This window comes from Drosophila novamexicana, unplaced genomic scaffold (assembly GCF_003285875.2).
Source record: "Drosophila novamexicana strain 15010-1031.04,08,12 unplaced genomic scaffold, DnovRS2.1 tig00000193-arrow-pilon, whole genome shotgun sequence".
Taxonomy (NCBI): Eukaryota; Metazoa; Arthropoda; class Insecta; order Diptera; family Drosophilidae; genus Drosophila; species Drosophila novamexicana.
In genome coordinates this window covers 9,208,658-9,224,384 of record NW_020824787.1, presented here as the reverse complement: position 1 = coordinate 9,224,384, position 15,727 = coordinate 9,208,658, and the positions used below count along the sequence as shown (strand labels likewise).

General features: G+C 41.5%; 2 protein-coding genes across 4 annotated transcripts in view; both read right to left on the bottom strand.

Annotated features, from left to right (window-relative positions):
• Positions 1-19: 19 nt before the first annotated feature.
• Positions 20-15,727, bottom strand: part of LOC115759029 (serine-rich adhesin for platelets) — a 39,509-nt gene continuing 23,801 nt past the window's right edge. The window contains exons 1-4 of one of the 3 annotated variants that reach the window (XM_030699845.1): positions 6,672-6,772; positions 3,996-4,636; positions 3,725-3,931; positions 20-804 (exon numbers count right to left, since the gene is read on the bottom strand). In XM_030699845.1, coding sequence (XP_030555705.1) covers positions 546-804; positions 3,725-3,931; positions 3,996-4,636; positions 6,672-6,689 — 1,125 coding nt within the window. In that variant the 5' untranslated portion in view covers positions 6,690-6,772 and the 3' untranslated portion in view covers positions 20-545. Of the gene's footprint in view, positions 805-2,705; positions 3,281-3,335; positions 3,433-3,724; positions 3,932-3,995; positions 4,637-6,671; positions 6,773-15,727 lie in introns of those variants that run through there. The other 2 variants (XR_004017483.1, XM_030699844.1) reach the window with 2 other exon arrangements.
• Positions 8,915-9,842, bottom strand: LOC115759030. The gene has a single exon (XM_030699846.1). It carries the CDS (start codon positions 9,789-9,791, stop codon positions 9,015-9,017), a length of 777 nt encoding a protein of 258 aa, XP_030555706.1. The 5' UTR covers positions 9,792-9,842; the 3' UTR covers positions 8,915-9,014.

Below are 15,727 nucleotides of genomic sequence, written 5' to 3'. Positions count from 1 at the left end.
ATGCCATAGCTGTGTGTTTATTAAAAATTAATCATAAAAATTAAATAGTAAATTTATTAAAATAGGTTTTGTAAACACTAAAAATTACTCATGTACGTTTGCATTTGATATACAAAATCAAAAAGTTGGTCAATTTAAAATGAATGCGTGTAAATGTTGTTCTCTCTATTTGCAGTTGCTCGTAATTTACAATCGTTAAAACAGAAAAGTAGCCTAAAATGCATTTGCACTTTGCACCTAATTCAATTTCTTTGTTACGATAAAATAAAACAAATGTAGAAAATTGCATTTCAAGCTACATTTGCGTATGTGTGTGTGTGTGTGTGTGTGCGTCTAAGAAATCATAAGGGTTTCAGCTACATATTAAAAATATGTACGCTTAGCTACAATACATATGTGACATATGTGTAGCACATATATTTAAGCATTTCGCATTGGTGATTTTTGTGCACATTAGAAAACAAATTTGTGATATCAATTTTTGTTCTTGAAATAAAACAAATCAAATGGATATAAACTAGATAAAATCTAAGCACGCCAGCTGGTCAAATATATATGGTGGACTCACCGCCACCGCCGCCGACCCGGCTAAGTCCGTTCATGCGTAGTGGCGGCTGTCCAACGGCAAGCGCCGATGTGGCATCCAGGTGTAGCTGTTGCAGGTGTTGATGCGGCTGCTGCTGCTGCTGGTGCTGCTGGTGTTGGTGTTGGGTTGCGGGCGGGCTGCTGCTGCTGTCAATGACGGGCGTTTGCGGTGAATCCAGCGGACGTGTGCCAACAAAGCTGCTTTCAAGCCAGCACTTTCTGTGGAATTCGAGAGCACAGATTAGTCAACGTTCTCGATAGCGTTATAGCCAAGGGTAACAACAACAAACACCAGGCTAGTAAAATCAATAAGTGACGTCACAGCAGCTGTGACTCAACTGGACCCGCCTGCACTTGTGGCAGTGGCAACATGGCACTAACCTCAGACAACTCTTTGCATATTGTTGGCCCACATTTCAATTGGCCACACAAAAAACTGGTTTTAACTATGCTATACTATTTAAAGCTCTGCTTGGACTACTCACAATATTTATGTAATTATTTTTACTTTCGATTTCTTATAAATATTTCAGTGCGCAGCGCTCTTTGCGTAGCGTCAGGCAGCAGACGTGGCACACGAATGAAACGTCGAATGGATGTGAACACACAGCATTGGCAAAGCCAAATTGTGGGATCGAGAGCATAAAAGAGGTGGCTTTTTCCCTTTTGGCTGGGTTGGGGTTTGTGTGTGTGCGAAAGAGATGCACACGCCACTTTGGCTGCTGTGGAGGGTTGCTGCGGCTATTTCGCAAAGGGGGCGACTCGGGCGCCTGGCTGTCGGCCTGATTACAGACAAAACAGTCAACAATTTTTCGGAGTTCCTTAAGTAGCACACTTTGATGCTCTTCGTGAAGAGAAGGTACCGTTTTAGAATAATCTAATGGTAAAATAACCCTAATAAGCGTAACATTGGCCTTTTCTATAAACATGCAATTTGAGCTCATTTCAATTTCAGTTTTTCCTATTAAATATTTATCACTTGACATATTTTGTGAGCTTATTTCAGATTTCTAATGTGATTGGTTGTGAATCAAATTTATAAATTTATACAAGCTTCTAACTCTTACTTATAATATTTATGGATTTCTTGATATAGCATAAAATCTTTTTGTCAAACAATTCCAATTCCTCAGCACGGACATGTTATATATTTTTTATACATTTTCTTTTTTGGCAAATGTAACTCAATTAAACGGACCCCACTCGACCCGATAGATACACTACCAAAGTCTGCTCGGCTGTTTCATACAGATAGACAGCATTACCTCGTTGACCCATTTGCCATAAGAAAACAGCTTGGCATTGTAGCAGCCTGTCTGTGAGTTGCTCTACTTTAATAATATTGATTTTCATAATGCTAGCTTGGGGCCAAGTGAGCTCCACTCGAAACGTGGACAAGTGGCGCTCGCTGATGGTGCACAGGTATTGGGAGCTGGAAGGGACATATCCTAGAATAGGTAGCCACACAATATAGACAGGGCCCGACAGCTGCATTGTTGACATTTAAATTGCATGCGACGTTTGGGGCGAGGCCTCGTTTTGCCTCGCCTCGAGCCTTATTAATAGGGACAAGGGACAGTTTGCGCTGACATCGCACAGACTGTCAGATTCAACATGAAAGCGAAATGGAATCAATTTCGATTTGAATGCCATTGTGTAAATATTGATAGGGTAAATCTCACATGATTTATGCTCATAATGTGGCAAGTGGTTTCGATTCTGTGATTGCCACAATGTGCAGCAGATTGAACGAGTTATTGTGTTGGGCAAATGTTATTAATATGTGGAAATAATAATAAAGGTTGACTCTGATATCATATTGTATTAGCAATAATAACTAAACCCACCCGGGTTACGTAATATTTGTATTTGTGGACAAAGCAAAGTATAATTATAGAGATGTGTGGCTTAAACAAATACTAACTACGTGAAGGAAAAAGAACAGGGATTGCTAAGTGAAAGTCCACTTTTAAAGTAGAGTAGAATTTAGTTAGAATATCTTAAAATTTCTTACTTCATGTGTGTGCATTTTTAATGCAATAAATAAAAAAAGAATTTAAGTATTGAAAAGATTTAGTTTACATAAAGGAAACAAATATGCAAACTTGATTAGAATCTTTACACAAAGATTGCAATAAGAAAATGAAAATGTATATTAAAAGTCTGCTTCTTTTCATATTTATCTGAGAAATTATTTAGGCATGATTTTGACAAAAAAAAAATAAATACATAATTATACTTCGCAGGAGAAAGAGTTTTCCTTTCTAAAACAATAATCTAAACTAACAAAGGTTCACCTAATTCAACTTTTTCAACAGCTCTTCTGCAGAATTCATTAAGAACTTATATATTATACTCATGTAAGTAAACAAAAATTTAATTTAATAGTCCGAAACCGAAACCGAAAATAGGTTCAACAGAATTAAAATTCCTCATAAATATAGTTAAAAATCCTAAGCATCCTATCTACTCTTTGCCAAGCATAAGAATTGACCTGACCCAAATGTGACTTGAAATTGGCAAAAATCCAAGCACTTTGTGCCCGTTTAAGTTTTAAGGTGAAGAGTTTTGTTTAGTCGTTGTTTTTTTAGTGTTTTTAGTAGAAACCAGCACAGATATAATAGAATATTTGGTGTAAGTAACACATGTAGAATAGCACGAAAATTAGTCACAGGTTAGCCACATGAAGGAGACGCTGAGACGATGAGGAGGATGACATTGCCCAAATATGGTATCTGGAGCCTGCTTACCTCTGGACATCGCTGAGGGCGTGGCAGTCAGCTAACCGACTGACCAAACCGACTCTGAGTGCTGCAGTTGGTGCTGTGGTTGGACTTTTACAGGTAGCTACGCGTTGTGTAGTATTGCCGAAGAGAAATGAAAATTTTGTAGTGGTAGGAAATAATGAAAATGATGTGTTTTTAGTGAGGTGTGTGTGGTATAAAGATATGAACTGAGATTTTCATGGAACATATGATCAAACAGTTGGTAACAACAGCTACACACAGATTGGATAGGCAGTAGGGGTAGGCGACAACTACGACAACTTGAACACTCTATAAATATTTTGTGTGTGGGCTGCAACGGTTCTCTTTTTGTTCTCATATTCAATTTGTTTCGTGCCCGATCCGTTGCCTACCTCGAATTGGGACTCGTCGAGCGGCTGCGCTGTTGCTGCAGCTGTGCCTGCGCCTGCGTCTGATCGTTCACATAATGCACTATGGCCGAGGTCACCTCCTTGATGGAGCTCTGTATCTCCGGCGTCACGGGCTGCAGCCTTCGCACACCGTTCGTCGGCGTCGCCGTTGTGGGCGATGTGCGTTGCGCCAGCAGCGAGTTGGCCAGCCTTAAATGCAAGAGGCAACAGCATATTAGATATGGACAAATAATAAAGTCAGTTAGGGACTTACCGTTCGTGGGGCGTGCGCTGCGAGAGCTTCTCAGTGCTGCGCCAGCCCAGATAGGGCTGACGATAGGAGTTCCTCAGGACACCGCCGGGTGCGCCGGCGCTGCTGCCGCTGGCCACGGACATGAAGCTGCTGTTGATGGGCGCGCCGCGGGCAAAGCTGCCGCGCTGCGAGACGCTCGGCGATGTTTGCGTGGAGTTCAGATGCGAGGTGGACCAGCGTGTGGCGCCAACGCCCTGGCCATGGGCCTGATGTGCCGACGCCGAGCCGCTGACGCTGCTGCTCTGGCCGCCATGATGACTGTGCGCCGAGGGACTCAACAGCAGGGGACTACGATCAGAGCGCTGCGAGCCCAGCGAACTGAGCGAAGTCGTCTTCGAGTTAAGGCCCTGCCAGCGACCCGAGTCCTGTGTGCGCTTGCGCGTAAAATTGCCCGGCTTGTAGCCGCCAGAGGACGCTGGGCCAGCGTTGCCGGCACCGACGCCGGCGCCGGCGCCATCTGGCGACCGTGCTGCATTTTGATTGTATTGTCGAAACCAGTCGGGTATATTCAGGCGCTGCAGCGATGCCTGCACTCGCAATTGATGCTCGCTCAGTGCGGCCGGATTGTGATCGTGCGATTTCTGTAGCTCATTCTCAGGTGGCTGTATCAAAGAGAGAGAGAGAGAGCGGAAGAAATGGAAATAGATTAGTAATGAATAGTCAATTGTTAAGCTTGTACTTAATTTAAGAGGAGGTAACACAGGTCTTATATTTATCATATGACTAAATGGTTATTGAAACACGAACTTATTGGCCAGGCGTTAATCAACTATAATTTAAGTTCCTTGGTTCCAAGGTTCGAGGTTAATTGAAATTGTTTCAAATAGATCCTAATTCCAGGGGCTGTATTATAGATTTGGATGTGTTTTAACGCCAGACTACTTTATTATCATAGAATTCGATTATCTATGAACTCCGCTCATATATTTAGCATTACTTTCACGTCTGATTTGACCTTTAATACTCTAAACAAGTTTATTGGAGCAAGCTCGGACTGTCAACAGGTTTCGCGATTGTCTTTTGTCGAAGCGGTTTTCATAGATTGCCAACCCTGGGCGCCTAATGCCAGCTGAGATTGGATGTGTTCATCCTCCCATCGACATGATTTATTGCGTGTGCATAAGCGCGGACACTTGAATGATATAATTTTCCTTTCTCTGGGTCTTAGTGTGTGGGCCATTGCGATGAGTCAGCAAAGCGAAAAGTTTTCGATAACTTAAGGCAAACTTTTCGCTTTTGTTTGTTTTTGGGCATTGTGTCAATCTGATGCTGGACTTAAGAGAGTAGCCGAGCCAGCTGCAATGCAAAAAGAAAACAAAAAACTACACAAAACTTTTTCTGCGACATTTCTAGGTTATGCGGGGGGAGTTGCAAAATCTGAAGAATGTCCTGTGATAAATAGCGCATTGGGTCAGGTCCGGAGCAGGCCTTGAGGTGACAAGTGAAAAACTTATGAAACAGATTATGCAGTAGAGACCTTCCTTTTTTTGTCACCTCAAAGATTTCGAACAGATTTACTATTTTATAAATTGATGTTTTTCAATTAAAAAGCTCAAAGCCAAGCTGATAAGAAGGAAATACATTTGTTTAGAGGATAAACTATATATTATGTAGTTTTTGTAGTCGTGTTTTAAACTAATTCTCTATGCAGCATATAAAGATAAAGAAAGGTGACTTCAGACTTTCAAAAAGTGTCGTCTGATTGGTGAAGGAAAAATGTCATCTCAGAGTTAAGAGGAATTAATGGTACATTTATTGATAGAATTACCATGTGAATAATATTTAAGAAATATTGCAATACATTTTAGTATTCATATAATGAATATGATGATTGTAACTAAATTCTTTACTTATATTAATAATTTAATAATTTTGGCCTTGTTGTAGTAGGAATAATAAGGTTAAGCAAGTTATATATAGGCAGTTCTTTGATATTTAAGTTGGGTGACTTTGGACTGCGTCTAAGTCTCTTGCTCAACCTGCCACACACACACACACACACACACACACACAACTAGTCGTACACACACTTGCTGACTCTCAAGGCAAGTGCTTAATAAAAGATTTCAAGTGCATAGCAAAAACTTGAGTTAGCATCCCAAGTGTAAACAATGCTGGGCTACTAACATTTTGCCTTGGCTGTAGCGCAGTGTAAACGACAAAAGCGCACAGCCGCAGAGAAAGAACGAGAGTGAGAGCGAGGGGGGGGGGGGCATGGCAAGGGGCAGAGGCAAGTGTTGTAAAACCTGAGACAGACAGAAAAACAAAAGACAGACAAAAGTTAATCACAGTCGTCATACACGTATGCCAAGGCACTTCAGCGGCTACAAAGGCGGGCAGGAGGAGGGGCGGGGCGGAGCGGGGCGGGACGGGCAGTCAGATGGCGTTGGGAGGCGCTGCTGTCGTCAGTTGTTGCCGTGTGCAACGAGCGACAACATCGACAGTTGCCGTGCCGCTTGCCACTGCAATTGAAGCGTCCATTGAAAGTGGTGCAGTGGTTTAGTGGTTGCAGCAGCAGGCGGTTAGGTGACAGCAGCAGCTTGTGCAATGTGGGTCATGTTCTAGATGCCGGCAGCCGGATTTGACGCTGATGTAAATGATGTAAATGATAAACTCGATTATCGCACTAACAATTACCTGATCGTATTGCAGCATATTGTTGTTACTGTATGGTATATAGAATATTTATAGTTTTTTTTTGTTGCTGTATGTTTTAGATTTTTGAATTTTGATAGAAAACACAATGCATTGTTTGGTTAAGAAATTGTATAAAACTGACACACACACACACACACACACGCACGCACACACATATATGACAAAACTCAATTAGCACGCACACATACAGCCATGCAAAAGAAAAAAAAAGGAAGTCAATAAAAGCACCCACAGAAACACACGCAAGCTCACTTACTACACACACACACACACAGAGGCGAAACTGCAAGCCATAAAATAGGCACACCCCAAAAAACCAGAAACTCTCTCTATGTAGATAGAAATGTGTTTCAAAATTTATTTTTATAACTTTGGCGCTTGGTTGATTACATTTTTGGTTGAACGCGCGCCCCAAACGCAGCCGCGAGTTGACCTTAAAAAAAAACGTTGACATGCAAAAACGCAGAAACGAAAAAGAATATAATTCTGTCGAACGCACGATACACCAATACATACGCCCGTTTATATATATAAGGATGTGGAGGATACTATGGCGCAGCGCGCGCATCAATTCATATTTTATTGTCAAGGGAACACAGCGAGCACTAAGTTATAAGTAGAGGGAGGGGGCATGCACTGGCCAGCGGGGAGGGGCGCTGGTTGGTAAATGCGTTTTTGAGCACTTTTAGGGTTTCGCTGTCTGTGTGCGAGTCGCGCTTAGGCTAAATGAATTAATTAAATTTGGCTTTTACTTGGGCAAACATGACGCGCGCGACATGCAACACACAAAACAGCAACACACACACGCACACACGCACACACTACGCGCTACACTACGTTTGCCATTTCCGGCACAGAGATGTATGCTACGCTTTTGAATTTGTGATAGATACTGAGTTGAGGCCAAACGAAAACCAAAGCCAAAGCCAAAAGCAGTTGTAACCGTTTTTATGGCAGCTTTGGCGCATGACCAAAACAAAGCGAACGCAACAGCGGCAAGCTTTACTTTTATAGCAACAGGATGCAGGCATCGAAATGCCCTGTGCCTCGAGTCACCCTGTGCAAGTTGATAAACACAAAGCGCCAGCAACAGGCGGCTTGTTCAAGTACAACCACAACAACACACACGCACACACACGCACACTCACACGTGTATGCTCATGGTGTATGCTTGTCTTCACACTTGACAACTGACAGCTGCCTCGCGGTGGCAGCGGCAGGGTGTCAACAGTTCGTCTATATTTAGACCAGGTTACCAGCAGTTGACAGCCTGTTAAACTGAAGCAGATTATCGAGATGATGCAGCCAGCTGCCAGTCGACAACCGTGTCACTGGGTCGCCCAATAAGTATCTGAATAGAGAATTAACAAAGGGAAGTGCACATCAGGGAAGAGACAATCATAATGAACAGACGGGAAAAAGGATAAGTTAGTGGATTATCAAATGCAAATAAATTATAAGTAAAATAGAGTATTTAAAAAAAAATAGAAACTCTATATTCAATAAATGTGAGTGTGTGTGTGAGTGTGCTTTGAGGTTTTTGTTTATAATGTATTATATTTTCTTTAGAATTACTGATCGGCATAATGTTTGTATTCATCGGTTAGCCAAGACTAAATCGTCGGATGATGCTTTCCCCCCACACTAAGTCAACGTTTACACTAATACAATAACAACTTAGAACACACATATTAATCACACTGAATCATACATAAGGCTCTCTGGATTCTCGTGGGATCATTCATCATTTAGAGATGTATTTGCCTCGCCTATTTTCTCTCCCACTCAAATTAATATTAATATTTAAAAATTTATATTAATAAACAAAAACAAATAAAAATGATATAATTTTCTCACGAATATAATATAATGAACAAAATATATATAATCTTGATCAGTATTAACAGTCGAGTCGATATATATTCATGTCGGGCTGTCTATTTCAACTTGCACACGCCAGGCATAAGAATTTCATATAACCGATAGGTCAAAGTTAAGTATTAGTATAAAACACATTTTGCATATAGTATATAGTAGAGCTCACTCATAAGCAACTTTTGATGAGCATCGAACTACTATATAATATAGCTTAATAGGAAGTTAGGCCCTAAAATATTCTAAAATCACCTTTTTTTAAACATTTCCATCAAACTCATGCCGAGAGCTACTCTAATTATTAAAAACCATCTTAAATTTCTTTCTGAGTCGTAAATTTTAATATAAAAATGTTTTGCAAACAAATCTAAGCGATACATATATATAATAATAGTATAATAGTAGAACTATTGATTAAAGCTATAGGCACTGCGAGAGCCATGCCAATCACAAGGTCAAATAGCGCAAGGCTTTGTCTAGAAAACGCTCCTCGGCCGAGCCCTGGGGGCAGGCGATGCCGCGTCGGGACTTCGATGACAATCGATCATACTGTTGCTTGATGGTGCTGTTGAGCAGATGATCACAGTCCTCGGAATGATGCACTGTCTCCGCCGAGGGCGCCTTGGCATATTCCCGCTTGAGCACCATGCTAATGATGCGGGAGCGTGTGGAGCGTTGCTTGGGCTTGCTAATGGCCTGGGAGCGTGGACGCAGCGATGGTGTCGGTGAGGAGGTGCCATAAATGCCCGACTCGGCTGAATCGGAATCAAGTCCAGTGCTGGAGATGCCGGCGCAGCTGCAGTAGGTGACACTGCTGCGGGGCGATTGATGGGCACTGCCATAGGCCTCGTCGTCACAGACATCATAGTCGGGTGCGCTCTTCTCAGGCACTGGCAGGGCCTCGCTGATCGCATAGGGTATACACTTGGCCTCCATATACATAAGGGGCTCATCCACGGCCTCCTCTGCGCTGGGCGTCGGACTGACGCTGCGCTCGTTCTCCAGCTCCGCAATGCGCGCCTCCTGCAGCCGCTGCTTGCGCCGGTTTTGACGTCGCTCGTGGCGTTCCCGTTCGATGCGAGCTATTGTCTCCAGGCTCTCCATGAACAGACCTAGGTCGTGCTGGCCAAAGCGAGCCGTGTCTAGGGTATATGTGGTGGATATCGCACCATAGCTGGTGGGATCCATGAAGTTCACGTACTGTGTGCAAGTGTAGGTTGCCATGATGATGTTTCACAAATATTTGAGAGAAACTTCGATATGTGTTTGCTTTGAAGGCTGCTGTGCAACTGTTGACATTGGCCAGACGCCGGTCGGTTTATATATCACACAGGTAGCACAGGATCGAAAGCCGCACAGCCCACTGCCGGCCCACCCGCCCGTGTGTGAACAGGTAGGCGCGGTTAACCTTTGTGCGCCGCCCCCTTGCCCAAAGACCCTGGTGCATTTTTCTGGCTAAGTGCAAGCTGGGTAATTAGGCTGTGCCTGGGTTATTCCTTGATTGCTTTTTAATTTCGGCATTTCCAAAATTCTATAACGCAGTCGGGCACACGTGTTCGTAGAGGCCGGCGCTTTTATTGTCCCTCACAGCAATTGCATTTGTCAGTTGGCACCTTTCGCATATTTCGAATTCCTGCATTTGCAGGTCGCCATAAAACGTATGCAAATCGTGGCGGACACCTGGCCAACATCTGCTCCGGCACATAGAATAGCCGGTGCATAACTGAATACTTGCAGTTAAATCTAAATCAATATGTCGATTGGCAGCACAATTTGCACTTTTGCCTTAAAGCCGACAGCAGCTGACAGTGGCACAGAACGCGGGCAAACCAATAATAATTGCCCTCGCTTGGCTACAATTTCATATACTGAATACATATATATTTTGTTTTATTTTCATGCTTATTATTGCTGCAAGGATGTAGAACTTTCAAGGCACCCCTCGTTCAGTGCACTTATTTACCCGATTAAAGCACGAATTCAATTTGCATGGCAACCTTTCCTCAAATGACAAGGTCAACTAATCTATAAATAATGCTGACAAGAGTTTACATTGGCAGCACTAAAAAATTAAGTCAGCAAATCAGTTCATTAACAAGTGATAAGATTACCTGCTCTTATCATTTATGGTCATAGAAAAGATAGCACACTGAAACATGGATAGACTATTAGGTATTTACAGGCTTTATGAACACTTTAATTATGGTCGCTAGTTCGATTCGATTTGGAATTTAACATAAATTGAAAGTAAACAGCTTTAAGACTTGAAGAAAGTTTAAGTAAATACAAATTTCGAGTTTAGGTAAAGCGAGAAGTGTAGTTGAAAGTTTCTATAACTTGGACAATATTGGGATAAGGACATGACATTTTAAACATTTTCATTTAAAGCAGTTTTATTTTTTAATTAGCAGTCGATTCGACATAGTTTTTTCTAGCATTATTGTTTCGATTGAACAGCAGTAAGAATATGTAAGAGAGTTTATTCAATATGATTTCAATAAAGTGTAGAGATATGTATATCGATGTAAAGCCAAGCCTGATCAAGCTAGCCTGACTTATATGCACTTACTCTTAAGCCGGCGTTAGAGTTTTAAGCAAAAGATTAGCCGAAGAAAAACAAAGATCCACAGATTATCTCTTGGTTTCGAGTATACAAAGTATGGCTTAAGGCAAAGCTGGCTTAACTAAATCTACCTGTTGATTTGGATTCAAATTTCGGCTTAACTTTGTCTGTTCAGTTTAAGCACCGATAAAATGATCCGTAAAGTTGCAAAAGTGAAAACAGTAGATTTTAATACTTATTTGTATATATAAACTCTTTGCTGACATCATTCAACATGTTTAATACAACCAAATTTTGATGAATTAGATAGAAACAAAAGTTACTTGAGGGACACCAAAGTCACACGCTGAGCTCTGATAGATGAGTGTCGCATGATCAGACGGGTTTCCACATAGTCAGCCAAAATAATATGCACGAATGGCCAAAATCAATGGAAGCCGAGAAGTGAGGAAATGACTGCGAACTCGTCTAGACGTCAGACAGACAGACGGGGACGCGACAAATTGAAGGGCGCGTCGTTGAGTAATTAAACTCATATCTTTGTCATTTTTGGAACGTCTGCAAAATCTGTAGATGATTAAGTGCCTTTGTTTTGGCCGGGCAAGCAAATTAAGTTTGCAGCTCGCAATGTGCAGCTGGCAGCTGCCCCGAACTCAAGCGAGATTCATTTGAAAAGGCAGCAGATGAAATGCACTTGAGAGATGAGAGAGATCTCTCAAGGGTGAAGGGGACGACAGTGTGGGGATAACTGCAGGCATTTCTTGTAAAGCTGTTGCTGCTGAAAATCCATTGAACTTTCAATTAGGCACGTAGCTGCACAGAAGTGGAGGGTGTGAAGGCACTTAACCCATTGATGCCGCCGCTTTAAACGAGCTGCAAATTGTTTTCAGCCACTTAACAGCTTTAATTAATTGCCTTAAATTAATAAAGCCGGAGCCGAATTAATTTCGGCAATTTATAAACTGATTTAGTGTACAAACAAACTTACGTGATAAGTGTTCGGATAAAACGAGTTCTATATATATATAAACATATATTTTGATACGTACCTGCAACAAAAAGAGATGGAAAGAAAGCAAATTAGTTGAATTGTTTTTAGAATGCATCAAATTGATGTGCTAGCTATAGCGACTCGGACTGCACCCTACGGAAATATCAATTTACAAAAACATAAATGCCAATTGGCAAATGACAAGCCCAAGACGACAGACTACAAGCCACAGCCGGACTGGGCAGATGCTCCAGCTTGGGCTGGGGGCAGGTCAAAGAACAGCACGGACAGGGCCGACATTCATCGAGTCGTTTGTCGTCGTTGGAGTTGGGGTTGGGCTCTGATGGAAGCACACAACAACCTAAACTTCAATTGCTTCACATTTGTTAAAGACAAAGCAAATCGTCCAGCGAACGACAGAGGCGTACTGCTAAGGTCTGTCAAGCGGGGACTGCTTTAGCAAGAGCCTACAATCGAAAGGGGGGAGGAACACTGAATTTGACTCTTCAACCCAATGAGTTTAAGTGCGTATAAAGATAAAATTCTGTTGAGTGCTGATCTAATAGAATATTTAGAGCTGTGAAAAGTCAAATTGTGTAAAGAGTGAGACAATTGAGAAAATGTCTCGTTGGAGTTGATTTATGTATGTGATCAAGAGTCAATTTATGATGTATTTCATATGCATGAGCTATACAGTAATCGAATAAAAAGGAATATTTCCTGCGCGATTCGAACAATGTAACTTTCTTGAAATTAGTTAGAAGGAAAGAAATTAGTTAGAAAGAACTTCAATAAAGTGCACAAAGCTTTAAGATATAGCGAATATCATAACTATTTGATACTTTTATATTTATATAATTAATCTTAGCCTGAGTCAAGTTGGCCACATTAGTTAAAACTTGTAGACCTAATATAAATATATACCAAATATCCCAAATATTCTTTACTTTTATAGTTATTTAGCTAACCTTAAGCTCAGTCAAGCAATGATCTGCCACTTCTTAAGAACTGAAGATGCCAACACGGGCCATCTCGAGCAAGAATTACAATTCTCTCCAACTCCAATGTTAAACGATAATAGGGTCAAAATAATAAAGGCAGCAAATGAAAACAAAACGCGGTTGCGTGCCGATCTTCATTCGGCTATTTATAGGGCCCATTGTAATAACTCCATCGTCAGCGGAAAGTGATCCATGGGCGGAGCGGTGAGGGGGGGGGGGCATTTAGAGTAACGCGCGGTGGCGTGCCAGCATAAACTTCAAACAGATGTCAAGCCGCCGGTCGCGTAATTATTATTAATGTGCTGCTCCCTTCCAATTTCAGTTTCAATTCCAGACAATTTCCAAACCCAACCCAATTTCAGCCCAACAGTTTTCATGTGATCTCATCTAGCAAATATTCAAAGAGCTATGCGCCTCTGTTTTACATTAAAAATTATTGCCACAGATTTTTTACTTTATTCTTTCTCGTCTGTTTGTTTTTTGTTTTTTTTTTTTTGAACGAGGCGTTTACTCGGCCCGCGGGTTGTTGAACCTTCGGCCAACAACATGTGGGGCGGTCTGCGATTTGCTGTGCTTTGCGTTTTCCCTCCCAAGTGCGTTCTCTGCAAATGAATGGCGTGCTTTGATAAATGGCACATGGCACCGTAGCCGGAGCCGTACTTCCATACTACCACCCTGACCCGTAACCCTAGCCATAGCTTTTAGTCGTCGCCTTATATGGCTTTCATTCCCAACGCAAATTCATTGTCACAATTTGTGTTGTCCGACTTGGGTATCGCTTTGAGCTGTTACTGAATTGCAGCAAGTCTTTCCATTGATAAATTGCACTCGAAAACCCACACACTCAATCAGTTGAGAACCTCTCTGATAGCTACGCTTAAATTGCAACAATTTCGCGCTTTGAGGGGGCGTTTAACCAAAACAAACAACAACAAATCATGAAAATTGCAATTTAATGCTGACAATTTTGATGGAATTTTAAACGAATGACGCGACATTTGCGAACAGTTTCAAGAAGATTAACTAAAAATGTATATGCAAATAATTATTTATAGCTTTATAGCTTTATAGGTTAAACGAGAAGACTTCTTTGAAGCCTAAGCAAAAAGTTAGAGACATTAAAGTCTCAATAATATGCCTTTGTTCGCCCTTCTTCGCGATTCTCACGAATTTGGTTAAGTTATACTTGCACTATTCATAAAGGATTTGCATTAATATATTTTTGTAGTATTGAGATGCTAACTCTCTTTCCTTTATCTCCCTTTTTGTTTTTCTTTGTGTTACTAAACATATATCTTAATTTGTTATTCGCATTCTCTCTCTCACTCTCTGGCTAGATTCGCGTGATACACGCTTGTTATCACTCTTGCTTTACTCTTCCGATTCTATTCCATTCTTCGAAACCCATTTTGTAGCTGCTTTTATTTCGATTATCACTCACTCGTCCATTCTCTGCATGGACAAATATCAAAATCTGTATTTGAATTCATGAAAATCGCATAAAGAGGCGCAAATCACGAAAATATTAACGAAATCAGCCAGTTTAAAGTGCATTAATTGAGAATGCAAAAAGTAGTATATATTATTTGTCATTATCGTAATATAATCCGCATTTTCGACAGCGTGGATGTGCCAATTAAGTCACATCTGGCAAATTTTAATAAGCTTTAAATTTGATTTAATTAAGCTCTAGTTATGGCAAATGGCTATCGCTTGTCTAACGCCTGTTTATGCAAGCGCCGTCCGCCACGCGGCATTTGCCACACAATTTCGTGTCGATAGCGGGCAAAAAACGCAGCTCGCAACGCAAATAAAAATGAATTGAGTTACGCGAGAGTTGTGCGCAAATGCAATTTGGCTTTTGTTTAATTAAATTTCGTATGGCTTTTGGGTTTTGTTCGTGGCGCTTTTGCTGGGCAACGAGCCAGCACTTAAGACCGATGAACAATTAACTTTAAAACAATGCAAATTGAAACCAAAGCGAAAAGGTGGCCAGCACAAAAATGCGCGGCATGCGGCAGCTTGGCAGACACTCGGTCAGTGGGAGTTCGTAGCACCTTAGCATTTGCGAGCTAAACAACAACAACAATGTAAATAGTAGAAGCTGCCGCAAGTAGTATTTGTGATTTCTCATCCGAACTGGGCCAGTTGCGGCTGAGTCAGCGACGTCGAGGTGAAAAGTGCGTTTTGCATAATTTTCTGGCAACTTAAGCAATTGAATTTAATTGCCTAAGCACAGGCGTTAATCAAGCTAATTGCTGACATCAGCTAAGTCTAGCGCGTCTCCAGCCAGACAAATAGCAACGGGTGTGGGCTGAGAAATTTACAGAGCCTCAGACATGTACATTCGCATAAAGACAGAAGATTTTTAATTAGATGAAAGCGGCTTCTGGGAAGGTTTGGTTACAAACTCTTCTTATTAAATACCAAATGATAGATATAGCACTTATATAGGCCTAAAATCTGCTTCAGGTGTGCATCAGCATTTTGCAAAAGCATATTGAATTTCGAGAGAATTGAAGACCCTTTTGAGCGACCCTCTCGCAAGTGTTCGAAAGCCAAAAGCGTTGCGTAAGTCTCTGAGTCAGTGATATCACATAACGCC